The sequence below is a fragment of the Bos indicus x Bos taurus genome, chromosome 4 (assembly GCF_003369695.1).
Source record: "Bos indicus x Bos taurus breed Angus x Brahman F1 hybrid chromosome 4, Bos_hybrid_MaternalHap_v2.0, whole genome shotgun sequence".
Taxonomy (NCBI): domain Eukaryota; kingdom Metazoa; phylum Chordata; class Mammalia; order Artiodactyla; family Bovidae; genus Bos; species Bos indicus x Bos taurus.
In genome coordinates, this window is record NC_040079.1 from 86,635,679 (window position 1) to 86,653,789 (window position 18,111).

Here is an 18,111-nt window from a genome sequence, read left to right on the forward strand (position 1 = left end):
TCAGCTCTGACCTTTCACCTTGACACTGTGCCCCTTCTCCAGGCACACCAGGAAGAAAAGCAGATCAGTAGCAGGGCCCCACATTCTGAAAGCTGCTATCTCCTGTCTTACCCACCTCACCTCTCTTTCCCCTGAGAACTAGCAGTCTTCACCTACCCTAACTGTTGGCTAAGATGGCAAAGAATCTGCCTGCCAATGCAGGAGACTGGAGTTCAATCCCTGGGTCGAGAAGATCCCCTGGAGAAGGGAATGGGAACCCACTCCAGTATTCTTTCCTGGAAAATTCTACAGACAGAAGAATCTGGTGGGCTACAGTCCATGGGGTCACAGAGTTGGACAGGACTGACTAACTGACACACAGGACAAGAACTCAGCTGAAAGTGGACAAGCTCAAGAGTAGGATCTTTATCTTTGGTGGTGGTTTTATTTTCGGGTTTGTTGGAAGCAGGATGCCTGATGCTTTTAGAGGAGCCTTGTGATGTGCTAAGTGAGGAAACAGCTTCCACAGTGCAAAGGACACGGTGAAGAAATACACGAGTCCAACTAGTCTTGGCCTTTTAAGAAAGAAATCCCCACTGGAGGATTAGCACAGCATATCTGCAGAGCACTGTTGAGCTGGTTTGCCCATATTCATATCTTCACAGGAATTGTAATAGTGGAAACGTAAGATTTTCCCCCAAAGAAACAACTCAAGAAGATTTAACATTCTGGTGACTGTCTACACGGGTTGGCTCCCTGGGCCAGATCGGTGGGTACCATCCCAAGGTAATGGGAGATGCACGCATTATTGGTAAGAGCCACACTTCCGCTCGAAGAGGGCCAGGGGCTAGACACCAACAACATCAATGCTAAAAGCCAAATATTAGAGGCCTGGAGGTAAGGATCAAAGAGAGCCTCAAATTCAGGGTTAGAGAGATAGCCAAGCAGAAGGGAGGGGAGGGAGTCTGGGAATCTGCTTAGAACTCTGGCAGGAGTGTGTGGTTACCTTTATAACCCAGGAAGCGAATGTATGTTCACGCAGAGGGGATCCGGCTGGTGCAAAGGGCCCAGGGTGGGGTAGAGATCAACTTCATACTCAGTCCTTTCTGAACTCCACTCAGTTCCAGATACTCTACCCATATATTTGTCTGACTGTGGGCACCAGTTTGGGATCCACAGAATGGGGTCATTTTTTCATTAAGATTATAGGTCTTGCCCGATAGTGCCTTAAATCAGGTTACTGATCTCAGAAAGGCTATGGTTTTTCCTGTGGTCATGTATGGATATGAGAGTTGGACTGTGAAGAAAGCTGAGAGCCTAAGAATTGATGCTTTTGAACTGTGGTGTTGGAGAAGACTCTTGAGAGTCCCTTGGACTGCAAGGAGATCCAACCAGTCCATTCTGAAGGAGATCAGCCCTGGGATTTCTTTGGAAGGAATGATGCTAAAGCTGAAAATCCAGTACTCTGGCCACCTCATGAGAAGACTTGACTCATTGGAAAAGACTCTGATGCTGGGAGGGATTGGGGGCAGGAGGAGAAGGGGACGACAGAGGATGAGATGGCTGGATGGCATCACTGACTCAATGGATGTGAGTTTGAGTGAACTCTGGGAGTTGGTGATGGACAGGGAGGCCTGGCGTGCTGCGATTCATGGGGTCGCAAAGAGTCGGACACGACTGAGCAACTGAACTGAACTGAACTGATCTCAGAAAGCATGCTCACCACTGTGCCAGCCAAGGGATCATAGAATCGTTCCAGGAGCTGGACGACCGTGCTCTTCCCACAGCCGCTGCTTCCCACCAGGGCCAGTGTCTGGCCCTTCTTCACCTCCAGGCTCAGCCCCCGAAGCACAGGCACATCTGGCCGGGTGGGGTAGTTGAACACAACTTCATTAAGTGTCACATTCCCTTCAAACTTATCCTAAAAAATAGGTATGTTTATATTGCTATTATAATTAGTCTGATAAATCATTGGAATAAAAAGTATAAATTCAAGGAGGCTTTAACAGACACTACAGCAGAGTAACATAAAATCCGTGTTCAGTACAAGTAGTAGCACCAGTTAGTATTGGTAGCAAGTTGTTATAAAATAAAGATGGGAACCAGGGCTACAGGTTAAAGAGGGTCATATTTTAGAGTTGTTATATATACAAAATGAATATGGGAACCAGGGGTTCAGGTTAGAGTAGAGAGAGTTGTAGTGTTGTTGTCTAAACTCAAAATTTCTGGGTCACTGAAGACAAATATTTAGTGTTCCCAAATAATTTTGCAGCAGAAGCCAAGTCAATGGTTCAAGGCTCAAAGGGGTGGGGATTTAGAGCAGTCTTGGTGGATAGCCCTTAACTCAAGCCCTGCGGCCTCTTTAACTCATTCACTTGGCGCAGTAATTTTATCCTCCTACACCGAATAAAGTAGCCGTCCTACCATTTATAACACAGTCATTATACTAGGTGGAGAAGGACATGGCAGCCCACTCCAGTGTTCTTGCCTGGAGAATCCCACGGACAGAGGAGCCTGGTGGGCTGCCGTCTATGGGGTCGCACAGAGTCGGACACAACTGAAGCGACTGAGCAGCAGCATTATACTAGGTGATGAAAGCCAAATTGCTAATGCAGTTACTCACAGTATTAAAGCCACATACCTTCCCTGCAGATGACTCAATTTTCATGGAAATTATTTAGTTCTAGTACATCTGGATATTTGGTTGTTGTTTTTTTTTTTTTTACTTTTGATGTGCTCAACTTCAGAATCCTTGCAACCCCCTATGAAATTTGAAAATGCCAGGAAAGTTGGCCAAATATTATTGGCCCTGTAACTATCACAAAGCTAGTGAAGTCAGTGTCAGCGTAATCACTACAAATGTATCCTGTGATTACGACTGCCACTTGACATCTGCCTCTCATCTACAAGGGCTAAGCCACAAACTGCTGCAGCCGCTGACCTTGAACACCCCCTGAAAGGAGTTCAGGGCGGAGATGAGGAATGAGGCACCCTATGCTCTGGGAAAACACTGGCAGAACAGGCCAGCAGACAGACATTTTCAGGAGAGAATTTTATGAACCCAGTTTCTTGCATCATCTCATAACTAGAAAAGCACTAAAATCATTAGCAGAGACATCTGTTACTTGTGACTAGCAGAAAACCTCTGCCAAAACGTGTGCCTGACGGCAGGTACCCCCTTCAGTAAAATCAAATGGAACACTGATGTTCCCCCCACCTCTTTGGAGCAGTCTCTCAGAGCTATCTGAGGTGCTGTCTCCTGGCTATTGGCCTCATTTTGCCCCAAATAAAACTTAACTCACAACTCTCACATTGTGCTTTTTTTCTTTTTTTTCCAGTCGACATGATCTAGCAGACAGAAAACCTTGAGGAAAAAATTAACCAAGTGCTTATGAGACAGCAAGGAACTCACGGGCCTCAGGCCTTCTTCACTGTGGCTGTCAATCAGAGGTTGTCTTTCAAACAGCTTGAATAAGTGGGCTGCAGACAGCTTGGCTTTAGCGTAGTCTGGAGCAAAGGAACTAGCATGTCCTAGAGCCACGGCGCCCAACACAATCGCTGAGAACACCCTAGATGGAAGCAGAGGGATTTTGAAAATTAGTTTATATAAAAGAGCTGACTCATTGGCAAAGACCCTGATGCTGGCAAAGACAGAGGGCAGGAGGAGAAGGGGATGACAGAGGATGAGATGGTTAGATGGTATCACTGACTCAATGGACATGAGTTTGAGCAAACTCTGGGAGATCCTGAAGGACAGGGAAGCCTGGCGTGTGGCAGTCCATAGGGTCACAAAGAGTTGGACACAACTAAGCATGCTCTGACTTCCTTCAGGACTTCTCATTTCCTGGATTTCGTGGAACTTTGTAAAGTCCTTTTCTCTCCAGAAGTTCCTGATCAGAGAATCCGAGTTGTGATAATTCTACTGACAATTCTCAGGTAATTCTACTGAGTTTAGAGTTGAGGGAACTGGAGCTCTGGGTGCTGAAGGGACTTGATCAGGACCAGATCAGGAGCGAGACTTCCTCCTGACTCTACAGCCCTAACCTTCAGACAGTGGCTTCCACACCCCCACTCCCCACCTCTCCACTGGGCAAATGATAATCATCGGCACTATGCTTAAAGAATTCTTATTAGGCAAAATAAGCCTTTACTACAAACAGCTTTTCTCTTATAAGTAAAATATCTATTGCTACAACCCTCAAAAAAGCAATCATCTTAACCAAAGGTCTATTCTCCAGTTAAAAGAATGGATATGGATGATAACTTCTAGGAAGAACTAAAGATTCTGAGATCTTCGTGTGCATGCTCAGTTGCCCAGTCGTGTCCGACTCTTTGTGACCCCATAGCCCACCAGGCTCCTCTGTCCATGGGATTCTCAAGGCAAGAATACTGGAGTAGATTGCTGTGCCTTCCTCCAGGGGATCTTCCTGACCCAGGGATTGAAACTGCATACCTTAATGTCTCCTGCATTGGCAGGTGGGTTCTTTACAATTAGTGCCATTTACAAAGCTATTTACTTCTGGCATCAGAGCTCCCCAAAGAAAGAGGAGTGTAGGAAGATCTCTAATAATAATGGAGAACTTAAAAAAAATTTCCCCCAAACTTCTAAGGTGTTTTGTTTTTTTTTTAAGCTGTTTGTATTGTCTCTTTGAGCTACATTCAAATAAGTGAGACTGAAGTTCCACAAGCTTGAAAAAACCTGAATCAAATTGAATCAAACTCCATGCACTGAATCTTCTCTGCTTTGCTTCTGTACCCTGATACAGATTAGATAATTCTGGACTGGGTATCATGGCACTTGGCTTCTTCTTTTGGTTTGTAAGTTAATTTTTTTCTATTTTTAAATTCTTTTTAAAAAATTGAAGTATAGTTGATTTTATAAGATTGCGTTAATTACTGCTGTGCAGCAAAGTATAAACCTAATTATTAAAGTGTGTTTTAAGTACACGAGGCTGGGGATGGTGGGTAGAGTATTCATGTAAATACCTGAGAAGGTTGATTACCAAAAATCAAATTTTCAAAGAGAGATGAACAGCTCACCCATAGCTAGCTGCCTGGCCTTCCTATAGAGCCTGCAATGCAGCCTTGGTATGAAAGACTTTAAAGGCTATCTTTCAATTACCCAGAATTTAACATTTTAAAGATAAAAATAAGACAGCTTTCAAAAGCAGGCCCAATTTCTTTGATGGTATTTTTCTAAGACAGTATGCATACTTCGAGTGGTAATTCCCAACTGGCTGTTTGCATCTGTCTGAAACCACTTTCCACTCTCCATCTCTACCTGACGCCATCCTCCTTCCTCTGTGCCTTGGAGGCTGACCTACAGGGTCTGCATCAAAAGGTTTCCTGCTCCTCTGGCTCCTGATGGCATTTAGCAAAGACCAGCATAGCAGGGATGGAGGCTGGAGGAGAGGGGCCAGGGCATGTGTTGTGGTGGACAGTTGTGGTGTTCCCCCCAATACCGCATGCTGGGTTCTGAAAATCCCTCCCTCTTCTTGCCCTTTAGGCTTAAGTAACATCTTGGTGGTTCCTAGCTAGGCACTGCTGCTGGGTTATACATCTCACACCTTTAAAAATAGACCCTTAATTTTTTTAACTGGAGGATAATTGCCTTACAATGTTGTGTTAGTTTCTGCTGTACAACAATGTATACATATATCCCCTCCCTCTTGAGCTCCCTCCTCCACCCCACCCCTCCCCTCTAGGTCATCACAGAGCACCGAGCTGAGCCCCCTGTGCTATACAGCAGCTTCCCACTAGTTATCTATTTTATACATGGTCATTTATATATGTCAATGCTACTCTCCCAATTAGAGAGACCCTGTACTTTGTTAAGACCATTTGTCCCTGCTAGGATCCTGACTGATGCAAAGATACATATTCCTTTTTCATGGTTATTTTAATTTTGGATGAAAACAAAAGAACAGCTTGTAAACTCTTTTGCTTTGTCTGTCTTGACCCTGTTTTTTTTTTTTTAAGTTGTTTGCTACTGCTTTAAAAATCATCCCATCACACCAGAAATATCCCAAGTGATCTTAAAAGAATAGCTTCCCCTTGGCAAGACTAGACTGCAACCTAATTGAATGTATTTGGCATATTTTGAAAGACCATTGGTTAGCCTTGGAAACCAAGACAATAGGAAGGCTAAGAGGCAAAAGTGGGCAGGGTCATCCCAGGTCTGGTTAGGGAAGAGAGTCTTTCCCAGATTTCAGTCATGCATTCCTATCCCACTGGCAAGGCCATCTTTGGTTGACCATAAATGGTAAGCTATTTAACCTCTCATAGTTTTCTAACTATGTTTTATTTCCACATTGAGAATACCGGCTATCCTCCTGTCCTATGTATTACTAGAAGTCTGGTTTATGATCGTGTTCACTAGCTTGGTTGACTTCAGTCCACTCGATAAATGAAACTATCCTTGGAGTACTGACAACATCCAATTTCTAGAGTAGATTCAACTCTGTGGCTTCATCATAAATTAGTTTTTCAGTCTACTACAAACTTTTGAATAGACCTACTGAAGCTCTGTTATGGAATAATCTCAATAAATTTAAAAGATTACTTACAGAATAACATCTCTGAAGCGCATGTGTCCATTTACGATGAGATAGGCACCAAATCGAAAACAACCAGCATAGGAAAAATACATAAATGCTTGTGAAATACTAAAACTAATCCCATAGACATGTGCCTTCCGCACAGAATTCCTGAAAAGCAAATTAATATATCTGTAACCATCTCTTCAGCCTCTTTAACCCTGGGTTATACAAACAGCACAGCTTCTAAGTTTAGTCTACCCATTAAATTCTGCTCCCAGTTATAATCAGAGGAGGTGATTTAACCTCTCTATATATCAGTTTTCTGATTTGTAAGAGGGGGATGACCAGGATATCACAAAACTGCTTTGAGATCTAAATAGACAATATGAATGTCTAGCACAGTACCTAGCTCACAGAGGATGTTCAAATGATAGTTGCTATTCTTATTACACATGAATATCTAGTAATTCAGACATTCAACACATGATATAAACATGATTGTGGTGTCAAAAATAAAGGATGTCAGAGTTAAGACTGAAGTTTGAGTTGTCTATTCGATTGTCTAATATTATTATCTCGTCTTCTGTGACTAGTTATAGTCTTTTATGTTTTGGATTATAGTCTGTTCTTGTTTTGGATTCAGAAAAGTAGGGTCAGTGAGGTCCACACAGGCACACCAGAACTTCTTCCTGGAACTGGATCCCACCAGCCCAAACACAATTTGTTCTACACCATTTCTAATTAGACCTCATGCTTTCCTCTACTAGTTTCGCTACTTTATTACACTTCATTATTATAAATCCTCCAAAAGAATAGTAATTCATTTACTTTCAGATTAGAAGGAAGGCACTTGGCAAGAGGGAAAATTCAAAGTATTACTTATTTGGCTAGTTTAACTTATGTGCTGTAAGCATAGTATTACAATACTTAATGGTACTGAACAATTTACAGTGCTCCTGACATGTATGTCAAACATCAAAGGGACAGAAAAATGTCACTGTGTGAAGTATGCATAACTAAGAAGGTGGATACACTGAGAAATTCACAACTATCTCTGTCCAAATATGTAAGTGTTCAAAACCACTGTTCTAGTCCACAAAGTTGTGATTCAGCTTGTGTTCGGTTCTGTTAGTGCTAAAATATATCCATTCGTGAGAACGGGCCCTAGTTGGAAACAAGTGGCAAACAGATGCTGGAGGTTTGTTGAGTTGCTCAAAAATAAACGAGAGAAACAGACTGTGTGTCTTTGTTTTCAGGATAGGTTGGATCTGGCCCTCATCTAGAGAACACTTTAACCCCAAAGCAAGTCTCATCTTTGGTTTAATCTTACACAATCCAAAGAAAATAAAGGCTTGAGGAACTGCCTAAAACAATATTTACCCTGAATCACCAGATGGGTTGTTTATGTTGCCTGCACTGGTTAAAAAAAAAAAACAAAAAAAACGTACTTGTGCAGCCCTCTGTTCCTGTTAGCTCTCAGAGACCCAATTGTACTATTTTTATAAGAGATGTAAAAATCCAATCCTATAGTCCAACTGCATCAAAAAATTGCTTGTTTTCAGTGAGATAATTATTGAAAAAAGGTCATCCTTATAATCATATCATTGTTTGCAGCAGCAATAAAAACTGCAATCAAAAATTCAGCCTAAAAATTGCAATCAGTAATACAAGGTTCTTAGTAACAATCATATGCTCATTACCTGTAAGCTCCATACAATTTTTCAACATACATGGATTCAAATTTTCTTTCTTGGGTCAAGGATACAACTGTCCTAATATTTTCTATTGCCTCTGTTGCAATCTGTAACATAGAACAGACCTGGATTAGAAGTGGGGTTTTTACTTCTGAAATAATAAATAATAATACTTCTGAAATAAATAAATAATAAATATACATGTATTTATTATATATATAATATATTATATATAAATAAGTCTCAGGGCTAGGTCCAAAGAACTCCAAAGCTTGCATTGATGAGTTTTCAATTCCTTCAGTTTGTAGAGCATGGTCATAATGTGTTATTCATGACAAGCTCTGTGAGAATCCTGGGGCATCTTAAAAGCACCACTGGTTGTGCTATTATGTATGGTGGGCAAGCCTTCTTATGCCCTATGCTGAGACACAGAGCAGCTTAGGGCAAGAACAGTGGTCTGGACATGAAACCTAATTCTCTTCCCAGCCTTGCCACCAGGCAGTTACTTGACTGGCTTTAGTCCAACCCCTCTGTGACTTTGCTTTCTTTATAGGGTAAGGATCTTAGAAGAGATAATCATGCTAAGTCATTTCAGTCATGTCCGACTCTCTGTGACCCCATGGACTGTAGCCTGCCAGGCTCCTCTAACCATGGGATTCTCCAGGCAAAAATACTGGAGGGGGTTGCCATTTCCTCCTCCAGGGGATCTCCCGAACTCAGGAACTGAGTCTCCTGTGTTGGCAGGCGGGTTCTTTACCACTGAGCCACCTGAGAAACCCCAAGTGATTTCTAAGGGCCTACTGAAGGTGCAATCATTTCTTCCCTAAGGTACACTGCTTCTTACACTGCTTTCTACAGTAAAGAAAATGCTTATCCTCATTTGAGAACATTCCAGTTGTAAGCACCATGACCTGGCCTTAATGATGAAACCAGGACAGACATCTGACTGATTTAGGCCACTTGGATTTAGTTTCTGCACTTGAAGGCAACTCTGTGACTTGGGAGGCCCTGCAGATACAGAGGTTAAGGTCAGCAGGGCATGCGTAGGAAGCTGGCCTGAATATTCAGCGACTGAGGAACAGAACAAATGTCTAGACAGACTCAGAGATGAGAGAGCTAGTGGCTCTAAGAGAGGAGCCGCTGGGGACCCTGCAGTTACCATCAGCTGTCTGTGTTCCCCACACTCTCGCATGTCCTTATAGCAAACCCTTTGACCCAAATCCGCCAGAGCGGTTTTCTGATTGTGACAGCTAAACCAACCCTGACTGAAGTTAATTGTCTGTGACTCTGCTATTTGGCTTAAATCAGAGTTCTGCAGTTGATTCATTTAAACCATTGGCACAAGGAGCATGAGACAAAAATCTAAAATGAAATCTTAGGTTGGAGACTTTTATCTCAGTTCTCAGCTTCTGGAACCCGATGAAAGAAAGATATTCAATACTTCAAGCTGAAGAGCCTTTTATCTTTATTATAAATGAAACATCTAACAGTAATCACAGCTGGAATAGAAAATGTGCTCAGTCATGTCTGACTCTGTGCAACCCCATGGACTGTAGCCCGCCTGGCTCCTCTGCCCATGGAATTTCCCAGGCAAGAATACTGGAGTGGGTTGCCATTTCCTCTTCCAGGGAATCTTTCCGATCCAGGGATCAAACCCCTATCTCCTGCATCTCCCAAATTGCAGGTGGATTCTTTACCGCTGAACCACCTTGGAAGCCCCAGAATAGAGAATGCAGATTGGCTTTTACTCTGTGCCAGATATTACCTCATGTGACAACCCTGTGAGGTCCGTGTTCTTATTCCTGTTTGCACAGGTGAGGAGCCAAGGCACAGAGCACAGAAGTGACTTGCCTAAGGCTCCAGAGTTCATGAGTAGGTGGGACAGGATTCCCTACCAGGCTGTTTGATGCCAAGTCCCTGCTCTTAACCCATTATGCTCTTCTACTTTCCCTGCTTTGTAATTTACACAAGGAGAAACTAGATGTTAGGATTTTCACTCAACTTCTCATTTTCTGGTCCCTGGATTAAGTGGTTCGAGGATTCATGCTGGTTCAGTAGGCCCCTTATCTCAGTCAGCAGGCAGAGCCTGAGTCAAGAGGGTGACTAAACAGCCTCCTTCCCCTCTTCCCAGTCCAGCAACCAACACCCTCATTGCTAAGCCTTTTCTGGAAAATGAAAATGGGAAATTATCCCAAGTCCCCATGTTCCTGAACCATGACTAATCTGCACACAGGTCAATGAAAACTTAAAAAAAAACAAACCAGTGATGTGGCAGAAGAGCAGAAGGCAGGGGTGGGGGCAGAAATTCCAAGACCTTTCTAACCCTCATTTTGGGTTAATCAGGAGTTGACAGAGTAAACCGAATTGAAATATGATTGAATTGCTGATAATTAACATTTACAATTTCTAACCTCTCATTAAAAAAATAACAACAACAAAAAAAACATTATTAGGTTAAAGTAGCTACTAAAAGTATTTCAGACTGGTCAATGTGAGTTGTTCATCCTCTTATCCCTGAAACAACAGAGTAGTAGCTGAAAGGAACCTGTGACATTATCTGGTACAATTTCTCACGTTACATAAGTGAAAACTGAAGGCCAGAGAAGTGGGGGATCTTCTCCAGTATGATATAATGAGCGGTTACAAGGCCAGGACGGATGATCAAGGGTGGCGTTTTGTTTGCCGAGCTGTTCCGTTCTAACAGCCCTGCTCCTGCCAGAAAACTCTGGCAACTCTCAATGTCATTAGCCATTTTTACAGAAGTAAGGCTCTATTAACCAGATTCAAGATGTTTTCTTCCATGTAACTGGTCTAAGAAAAAATGATGTTCATTTTACCTACTGACAATTTCCCTTCTGAAATGTGAAAAGCAGTAGGGTTCAGGAGAAAGGAGACAAGCACTATGGGGTGGTGTTTAGTGGTGACAAACGAAACAAGGAAATGACGCCATAAAGGAGGCACGGCCAGCAGCCAAGAGGGTCTTCCAGGATTCTGGATACCTGAGAGCTGAAGGCTGGGAATCATGCTGACTGCTCTTCTTCCCCATGAGCGAGGCATGCTATCTGCCCCACCTCGAGTAACTATAACTGTATTAAGGCCTAGGCAGTATTGTCTGTGAAAAGGTTTTGCAAATGCTGTGCTATAGAAACTACATCACAATTTTCACTATTTCTTCACCTCTTAATGTTTCAATGTAGCATAATGTTTACATAAGTAAGGGTAAAAAAATTCCTGATTGTTGTCTACGCTTACATTTAAATACATGTATGTGTAAATAAAATGTAGGTTTAGACACATTTAAACCCATATGAAGAGGCTATATAGTAAAGAACTTTGAAGTAGACCAGGACTTGAATCCCAGCCATGCCTTTAACTTGTTTCATTCTTGAGTTCCGCATTTGTAAAATTGGCAGAACATTAGTACTCGACTCATAGGATTCTTGTGAGGATGAGTTGGGAAATATAAATAATTAGAACAATAAGTGGCTCAAAGTAAGGTCCAAGTTTAAGCATGTACCCAATTGCCATTACAAATCTGAGCATTACTGCCCTCTGGTGGCTGCCTAGCTTAACTACAGAAATCACAACCAAGAACAGGACTGTCTACTTAGAATACACTTATATTTCTCTTCTTTAAGGACTCTTCATCTGTAAAACAGGGGTAACCTTTGTCCTAACAGTGGCATCAGTGTACAAAGTAAAACGTAAAACGAACTCTGAAAACTCAGAAATTTTCTGAATATAGCACTTTCTATACGCTAAAAGTTTTACATTAATTATCCCATTTTCAAGTTCTAGGCATTGACACAGTAAGATATTTCATCTTCAGTGTTGACCACCATTAGTTGTGGAGAGCACTAACATTATCAAAACACGCATGTTGTAACAAATCAATCAAATAAAACCCATGTCTTAACAACCATACTTATATCAGCTGAAGCCTTATTTGACCCACCTTTCCAGCAGTTTCCAGTTCCTTTTTATCTCTTTTGGCATTTCCAGCCAGCAATTTCATTTCAACAATTCCTGATACAGCAATAATTGGAACAACCGATAACAGCAAAAGGGTTAATTGCCAACCGTAGATGAATGCTATGATAATCCCAGTTCCAAGGTTAGCTGTATTCTGTGCAATCAGAGCCAACCTGGTCCCAGTGGCCTGGATGAGCAAAAGAAGAGAGGGAGCTGTATTTTAAGTTTCAGACCTGTGAGCTACAGCCTTCAGCCTCCTGATTCAGAACCATGAGACAGGGATTTATGCCTGTGCTAACATCTGCTCTCTTTCATTACAATAAACCCAAGATTGTTATTGTTTAGTCGCTCAGTCGTGTCCAACTCTTGTGGCCCCATGGACTGCAGCATGCCAGGCTTCCCTGTCGTTTACTATCTCCCAGAATTTGCTCATACTCATGTCTATCGAGTCTATGATGCCACGCAACCATCTAGTCCTCTATCACCCCCTTCTCCTCCTGTGCTTAATCTTATCCAGCATCTAATGAGTTGGCTCTTTGCATCAGGTTCCCAAAGTAGTCTCATGCATCACTTGGGAGGCTCTGCAGGTTATTCTCTCTCTGTGCCTTTCAACTCTCACTCCTTTCCTGACCACATGAATTCAGCATCACAGAACCAAGTCATCACTGCTCTGCTTTGGGGAGAGGCTATGGGGTACATACACTTTTTCCTGAAGGCGATGTTTAAAGAGGAAATACACCTCGGACACTCTGGTCATTTTAAAGCCTGTTTGCTTCACATGTATAAGAGGGAGGTTCATGAGCTCCAAGAGACCATCAGTTGCAAAGGGTACAGATCCTAAGAGACCATCCCCTGGAAAGCCTCCATAAAGATGAAGTACTGTTTCCACCAATCAGAAAATGAGGGATGTCATAGGGACATCATAGGTGACATCTTGCATTGTGCAGAAGCAATGAGCTTTGTGTAACAGGCCTCAGCTCCAAGGCTAGGGGCGAAAGCCAGGGAGAAGGCAGCACCCTCTTGAGCCAGTTATTGGTTCAGGGTTGGGTATGTAACCCAAATTAATCTAAATTAGATTTAAAGGAAGGGTGTTCGTTTGGTGGTTGAGGTCCACGTATGCCTTCTCTTTCACTGGATGGAAAACAAGGAAGCTTATAGCTCCAGTTGCTCCCAGAAGCTACCTTGTGGCCACAAGGGAAGGAGCCTCAGGGTGAAGCCAATTCTGAGGACTGAAAGCTGCTCAGAGTCAACAGACAGAGTCCTGGGTCCTTGTGGACACTTGCGAGCCAATGGATCCATCAGCCTTGAAGTCTAACCTTCCTCTTTGTTGTTCAGGCAAGTTTGAGTTTTCTGTTATTTGCAGCTGAGGCAGCTTAACAGTGGCAGCTATGCCATATGTTTATCCCAAACCAAGTTAAAGAAAACCAGTAGTAGAATGAGGTCTACATACCCCTTGGACTTGGGAGGCATCCATCGCAAGTCTTGTAGAAAGTGCACCAGTACTGTTTTTATGATCATCAAACCAGCTCATGTCCTAAGGCACACAACACACCTTTAAATTAGTTCCAGATTAAAACAAGCAGAGAAAAATCGGATGAAACAGCTCAAACTCTCAATGCTGAGGAAGTACCCACTCTGAACTTGGGTGTTGGAGTTTAGGTGAGACCTCCCATGTGATGGGGAGCCTGGGTCCCTGCCCTGAGCACACACTGGGAGCCCACAGGACCCCTCCCATCTGTGCCCGGAAAGCACAGCAATGGGGGCAGGGCTTATCCAGATTGCAACCAAGCTCGCTACCAGCTTCACCTGAGACCGTGGTGCCTGCGGGTCCATCCACCCACTGCTCACAGCCTGTGCTCCCAACACCCGCTCCCTGATGGGGCCACTCCTCTCACAAAGGGTGGTGGAGCTGGGCTGGACGTGGCTCTTTCTTGTAAATTCTAGGCATGAGATCATCAGCCCTGGTTTCTCACCATGCTTAGTTTTGTTTATTTGAAGCAAGGATTAAAGAGTCTGTCTTAGGGCCTCCCTGGTGGCTCAGTGGTAAAGAGTCTACCTTCCAATGTACGAGATGAGTTTGATCCCTGGTCCAAGAAGATCCCACATGCCATGGGTCAAGTGAAGCATGCACACCTCAACTATCGAGCCCGTGCTCTGGAGTCTGGGAGTCACAACTACTGAAGCCCGTGTGTGCCCCAGAGTCTGTGCACTGCAACATGAGAAGCCCGTGGTGTACAGAGTAGGCCCCTCTTGCAGCAACTAGAGAAAAGCCTGCACAGCAATGAAGACTCGGTGCCACCAAAAATAAATAAATACATAAATTCTAAAAATTTAAAGTCTTAGATGTGATTTTCATTATATGCCCTTCATCCACAGAATCTTTTAGTTTCATATAAAATAATTTTCCCTACATAGAAACAGTTTAAAAGACACTGAAAAAAGTCTTACACAAAATATGATACAAGCCCTGTGCCCTCCTGTGAACCGGAGTGTCATCAATTCCTGTCGACTACATGGATAGTATTCTGGCCCTCTCTTAAGCCTTCTCTATAAAATAGAGAATTCATGCTTGCACATCTTCCCACAAAGTCCTGCACTAAGCTGTCACCCTCCCGACAGGGCCGACAATGCATGTGATAGTCCCAAAGACCAGCACACCATCTGGTACATAGTGAGCGACACTTGAGTGAACCAACAGGTGAATTAACATGGAAGAAGAGCTCAACAAAACTCAATGGTCAACATTTGGTGACGCCCATAGTAAGTCATGTCAACTGTTGGGCAGAACCCCTGCCAACCACTGTTGCCTTTGTTGAAAGGCATCCTGGAGTCTCAAGTGACTCCTCAGGGCCTGCACAGAATCCAGAAAACAGAGACAGATCCTTGAAGTGAGAGTATCCATGTGGATAGAGGGAGTTGCAAAATAAGCCCCCAAAGTCAGGACATACTAGCCCCTATTTATTACATTAGCTAAGCCTATTCCCATGAAAACCCTAAGAGGTCTTTGGATACTGAAGGACTAGAGCAGCTAGCGGGGATCTGACCAGTTCCTGCACAAACACCCGGGGCCACGGCACAGAGGGCAGCACAGCGAGGCTCGAAAGGAAAGGAAGAAGCTGCTCCGGTGCACACACCTACCTGTCTCAGCATCGCTTTAAAAGCCATCAACCGAAGCCTCGTGGTGAGAATCTCACCAGCCTTCCCAAACGTGAAGCCCTGGGCAAGAAGAAAGCCTCTTGTCTCTCTTAATCATCACAAGCATTCTGACACAAGTATGTGTATTCACAAGGAATTCTATATTTATATGTGACTCAACTATTCAAATAACAAAGTCTGTGATCAGATACTAACTCAAAGTCCCAACTTCAAATTCATGTGCTGCTAGAGGTATGCTATTACAGCTGGAATAAACAGCAAGGACCTACTATACAGCAAAGAGAACTATATTCAGTATCCTAAGATAAACCATAATGGAAAAGAATATTTTTAAATGTTTTTATATGTATACCAGAAACATTTTGCTGTACAGCAGAAATTAACATTGTAAATCAACTCCACTTCCATAAAAAAATGAAAATAAAAAATTCATATACTGGTAAATCATTGGTATGCAATAGAATCCTAAGACCAAAATCCTTAAATGTGTCTTAGAAATTGGCTTCTGACCTATTCTAAAGAGACTTCTTTTCAAAATTCTCAGGGACAATATCTCAGTGAGAATCAGTTCAGTTCAGTCACTCAGTCATATCCGACTCTTTGCTACCCCATGAATCGTAGCACGCCAGGCTTCCCTGTCCATCACCAACTCCCGGAGTTCACTCAGACTCACGTCCGTCAAGTAGGTGATGCCATCCAGCCATCTCATCCTCTGTCACCCCCTTCTCCTCCTGCCCCCAATCTCTCCCAGCATCAGAGTCTTTTCCATGAGTCTTTTCCTCAACTCTTTGCATGAGGTGGCCAAAGTATTGGAGTTTCAGCTTTAGTCCTTCCAATGAACACCCAGGACCAGTCTCCTCTAGAATGGACTGGTTGGATCTCCTTGCAGTTCAAGGGACTCTCAAGAGTCTTCTCCAACACCACAGTTCAAAAGCATCAATTCTTCGGCGCTCAGCTTTCTTTTTAGTCCAACTCTCACATCCATACATGACCACTGGAAAAACCATAGCCTTGACTAGATGGACATTTGTTGGCAAAGTAATGTCTCTGCTTTTGAATATGCTATCTAGGTTGGTCATAACTTTCCTTCCAAGGAGTAAGTGTCTTTTAATTTCATGACTGAAATCACCATCTGCAGTGATTTTGAAGACCAAAAAAATAAAGTCTGATACTGTTTCCACTGTTTCCCCATCTATTTCCCATGAAGTGATGGGACCAGATGCCATGATCTTAGTTTTCTGAATGTTGAGATTTAAGCCAACTTTTTTACTCTCCTCTTTCATTTTCATCAGAGGCTTTTTAGTTCCTCTTCACTTTCTGCCATAAGGGTGGTGTCATCTGCATAATAATACCATCTTAATTACAACCTTCAGAGTGTTCTTTGCTTGAAGCAAAACAGTCTTCAATGCAAGTAACAAAATTCTATGTTGAGATGCATTTTGGCTCCTGTAGTACAGAGCATATTGAAAAGCAGAGACATTACTTTGCCAACAAAGGTCCATCTAGTCAAAGCTATGGTTTTTCCAGTAGTCATGTATGGATGTGAGAGTTGGACTATAAAGAAGGCTGAGTGCCAAAGAATTGATGTTTTCGATTTATGTTGCTGGAGAAGGCTCTTGAGAGTCCCATGGACTGCAAGGAGATCCAACCAGTCAATCCTAAAGGAAATCATCCTTAATATTCATTGGAAGGACTGATGCTGAAGCTGAAGCTCCAATACTTTGGCCACCTGATGCAAAGAGCTGACTCATTGGAAAAGACTCTGATGCTGGGAAAGATTGAGGGCAGGAGGAGAAGGGGGTGAGGGGGCAGGATGAGATGGTTGGATGGCATCACTGACTCAATGGACATGGGTTTGAGTAAACTCTGGGAGACAGTGAAGGACAGGGAGGCCTGACATGCTGCAGTCCATGGGGTTGCAAAGAGTCAGACATGAGAGCCAGACACGAATGAGTGGCTGAAAAACAACAAAAATTGGTCCCCAAGCTTTTTGGCATCAGAGACCAGTTTCATGGAAGACAATTTTTTGACAGATGGGGTGGGGAGATGGTTTGGGGATGATTCAAGAGCATGACATTTATTGTGCACTTTATTCCTATTAGTATTACATCAGCTTCACCTCAGATCATCAAGCATTAGATCTTGGAGGCTGGGGACCCCAGGTGTAGACAGATGTCTCTAGTCCTGGCTCCAAGTGAGTTTGCTGCTTCCCCATCACAGCTCTGCCTGCTCTCAGATCAGCCAATGGTCAGTCTACTTGTCTTCTCCCAGCATCCTTGCCAGACACGTCCCTCTTTCTAATTATAGAGAGCAGCCCAGATGTCCACAGTTGGGCTTGCTTCTGGGGCCCTGGGATGGGTCCCCAGCCATGTTGAGTGTTGGTGGAAGCATGTGGGGTGCTCTTTGGGAGCACATATCACTAAGCTGAGAGGATGGGTGGTCAGTGCCTCCGGAGTCCAGGCCTAGAGTTCGCCAATTTCCTAGAGTACCTTTGCTGGCAGATTGCTCAAGGGCCGGCCATCTGTCCACTGCTGGTGCAGCACGTGTTTGTAACTAGCTCCACTCCCTAACACACTGGGGCTTGTGGCTACATTGGACACTGAGTTGCCACCAGCAAGGCAATCGCTCTAAACAAAAAGCTTGGCTTACTTTTACCACTGGCTCAACAATTGCAAAAGAAAAACACACTAGGCATGACTAGGAAATATTTTGTGGACTTAATGGATTGTACTAGAAAGGCACTGAGTTAAAGAGACAAAAAGCCACTGGTA

At 43.3% G+C, this 18,111-nt stretch overlaps 1 protein-coding gene across 9 annotated transcripts in view; it reads right to left on the reverse strand.

Annotated features, from left to right (window-relative positions):
- Positions 1–18,111, reverse strand: part of ABCB4 (ATP binding cassette subfamily B member 4) — a 72,525-nt gene that overhangs the window by 6,012 nt on the left and 48,402 nt on the right. For 8 of the 9 annotated variants that reach the window (XM_027539871.1, XM_027539867.1, XM_027539870.1 and 5 more), the window contains 7 exons: positions 15,323–15,400; positions 13,635–13,718; positions 12,168–12,371; positions 8,219–8,319; positions 6,546–6,686; positions 3,392–3,548; positions 1,703–1,900 (listed from right to left, as the gene is read on the reverse strand). In XM_027539871.1, the coding sequence (XP_027395672.1) occupies positions 1,703–1,900; positions 3,392–3,548; positions 6,546–6,686; positions 8,219–8,319; positions 12,168–12,371; positions 13,635–13,718; positions 15,323–15,400 (963 nt within the window). The remainder of the gene's footprint in view (positions 1–1,702; positions 1,901–3,391; positions 3,549–6,545; positions 6,687–8,218; positions 8,320–12,167; positions 12,372–13,634; positions 13,719–15,322; positions 15,401–18,111) is intronic. The other variant, XM_027539873.1, reaches the window with a different exon arrangement.